This window comes from Alligator sinensis, unplaced genomic scaffold (genome assembly GCF_000455745.1).
Source record: "Alligator sinensis unplaced genomic scaffold, ASM45574v1 scaffold717_1, whole genome shotgun sequence".
NCBI lineage: Eukaryota > Metazoa > Chordata > Crocodylia > Alligatoridae > Alligator > Alligator sinensis.
In genome coordinates this window covers 805,280-808,156 of record NW_005841961.1, presented here as the reverse complement: position 1 = coordinate 808,156, position 2,877 = coordinate 805,280, and the positions used below count along the sequence as shown (strand labels likewise).

General features: G+C 43.3%; 1 protein-coding gene across 2 annotated transcripts in view; it reads right to left on the bottom strand.

Moving 5' to 3' along the window:
- The window catches only part of WWP1 (WW domain containing E3 ubiquitin protein ligase 1), a 74,680-nt gene that overhangs the window by 56,570 nt on the left and 15,233 nt on the right, over positions 1-2,877 (bottom strand). For both annotated transcript variants that reach the window (XM_006020600.3, XM_025200233.1), the window contains exon 2: positions 1,294-1,432. In XM_006020600.3, coding sequence (XP_006020662.1) covers positions 1,294-1,432 — 139 coding nt within the window. The remainder of the gene's footprint in view (positions 1-1,293; positions 1,433-2,877) is intronic.

The following is a 2,877-nucleotide window of genomic DNA, read 5'->3' as shown; positions in this document are numbered from 1 at the left end:
ACACACACACACACACACATATATATATATATATATATATATGGTAAGATAGAAGTAGGGTAAAGCTAGAGAACCAAATACAGTGATAGTACCAACAATTTTGAAAAAAAAAAGCATTTTGTTTGAGTTGCGGAGGTGGGGAGAGGGGGGGCATTTTGGGCACTTTTTTCTTGCCTTTTCTGTTTGGTTTGGGGGTTTTTTCCAAGAGTGCGGGAAAAAGTCACCTAAGTTTATTTGAGGGAGAAAATATAGATGGATGATTATCAACCAGAGCGTCATAGCCCCCTGGGGTGCCAAATAAAAACCTTTTAAGGGTGTCCCAGCTGCCATGTAATATTAGCACTATTAGGCCCCCTACATCACCCAATTAACTGGTTAATCGTGCAATTATCTTGAAACCAGCTATACGAGCAAAATACTTATGCCATAAAAAGCTCCAACCAGCTGTAAAGTTCAACTTCACAAATGTGTACTAGTGTTATAGCCGACTGCTATTGAGCTTCCATTTGCATGCGTAGCAAGGTCTCCTCTGTGGCTAAGCCCCATCACCAGTGTCAAAAACATTGTGAGCTGGTGTAGTTTTTTTGAGTTCTTTGCAACAAAAGAATTATTCCGTTATTCTGTGGAGTCAGGAAATGAGAGAAAACAAAGAGCTGATATTTTCTGAAGGGTGACTTGAGTGTAAACAGATTGAGAACCACTGACGTAGATCACAGTTGATCAAAATAATGAGCAATCATGCCACTGCATTCTGAAGTAGCCATAAGTGACAGAGAAGTCCTATTAAAAATCTAGCTAAGAGAAAATTACAGTAATTTAGCCTTGTGATCCTAAGGCCCTGTACTGTTGATCAGTAATAAGGTCAGTGTAACAAACTTGTTTGCTTCATGAAGAGTACAACTGAAGGACCTGCTACCCCCATCCAGCATATGGCTTTCCATGAATAGCATCTCTGATCAGGTCTCCTCAATGTGAAACACAAAGAAAGAAGGATGCTTTACACAGCAGCAGGGACTGAATTTGTAGGGTCCACAATGAAAAAAAGATGTACAAATGATATATATCACCAATGTATACAGAACATTTCTCCACTACTTAGGAATAAGCTTGCTAAGATGGTTCACATATGTATTGGCCAAGTTTACTCATTTGAAGGCAAAAGTTGCCATCAGATGCATGAAGCTCTCAACAGTTAAGGGAAACTATACATACGCAACCAAACGGCAGAGTTTTGTAAATATTTTCGTCTACTGTTTGATTAAAAATATGTTTCTAACTCTATTAAATACTTACACAGTCAACTGTTCATCCCATTTTGGATTTGAAGAACTACTTGATTTTGCTGTTTTCCTGATTTCTCCATCTGCAGCTAATTCTGTGTAAATAGCTGTTCCAAACCAGTTCTTTTTTCTTTTCAGTTTGGCACTAGACACTAAAAAACCAAAGCAAACAGTGTTTATCATTATTGCAGTATATTTCTTGCTGGAAAATAACAGAAGTACTACCTTAAAAAACTGACTCAGCCAGAAGTGTGTAAATGGATGACCTGGTTTATCACCTTTTTGATCTGTAGTGAATGAATCTTCTAAAAATATGTCCACAAGGAACTTTCAGAGGTATAAGAAAGGAGATGAAATCATCATTACATCTCACCCCTTTCTCAGACCACTAATCCTATTGAAAAAAATAAACTCATTTTCCTATGACAGAAACTTTCATTTTCAAAGTATTCCAGGCTGTAGCTCAAATAAATGTGACATAACCATAAACTTATTCTCAGGACAGGTATCTATAATGTGACTAACCAACCAGTGCAACTAGCATTTGGAAGAAAAAAATATTATGTTTCCTGGGGTGTTATTCTAATCTCATGTTTATTTCTCTCTTCTGACTCATCTTTTAAACTGAAAATTATTAATACATGTATTAGCTACTGCATTCCCTTGGGATTTTTGTTTTTAAAATGTAGGCTTCATCCATGCTTTAAATTAGGCACAACCAGGGAAAATGCATGTTTTTAAAGGCCATTTTTGTACAAGTCAAGAAGTCTGCACTATTATACAGCCAGATATCTGTACGCTGAGCAATAGGTCTGTGCAAAACAGCACCTTTCTGTTTCAATGGGACAGCGTTTCATTTCGAGTTTCACTGAATTTTGAAACTGCTGTTCTGTTTCGTTTAAATTGTTTCGCTGTTTCACCCAGACGATATACAGGTTTCCCTCCATTTATGCAGTAGATGCATCCCCAGGGAACAGCACATAAATCAAATTCGTATAAGGCAAACCCAGTTTACAATTAAACAGATAGGGATGCATTCCCAGGGCAGTGAGGGAGGGAGGGAGTGGGGCTGGGGCTAGGGAAGGAGCGGGGAGAGGGGCGCGGCATGGCACAGCCCAGTAGCTGCAAGCAGGCGGCGTCTGCTGTTCCTGGGGCTGTAGCAGGGGCAGCACCAGGCTCTTCGTGGTGCTCGGGGTGGGCGACAGCCTCACTCACACCACTTCTCCCCACTTCAGGGCCGGGCCCCAGCTGCTGGGCTCCGCCGTGCCAGGGGGCTCGGGGCATGATGCAGCCCAGCAGCTGCATGAAGGCGGCATCTGCCACTCCCAGGGCTGGAGCAGGGGCGGGCAACCACCTGCAGCTGGATGACAGCAGGATGGGGTTGGCAGCCGCTGCAAGCTCAGGCCAGCAGCAGCTCCATGCTCTTCCCAGCACTCAGTAGCGGCACTGGGAGGGCAGGTTGTAGGGGGCTACGGGTGTCAGCAGTCCCCCTCCCATCACTGTGGCCCACCCTGAGAGTTGTGAAGCACCTGGTGCCGCCGCCAGCCTAAGTCTGCAGCAGCTGCCGGCCCCCGCCCGCTCTTGTCCGGCTGGAGGC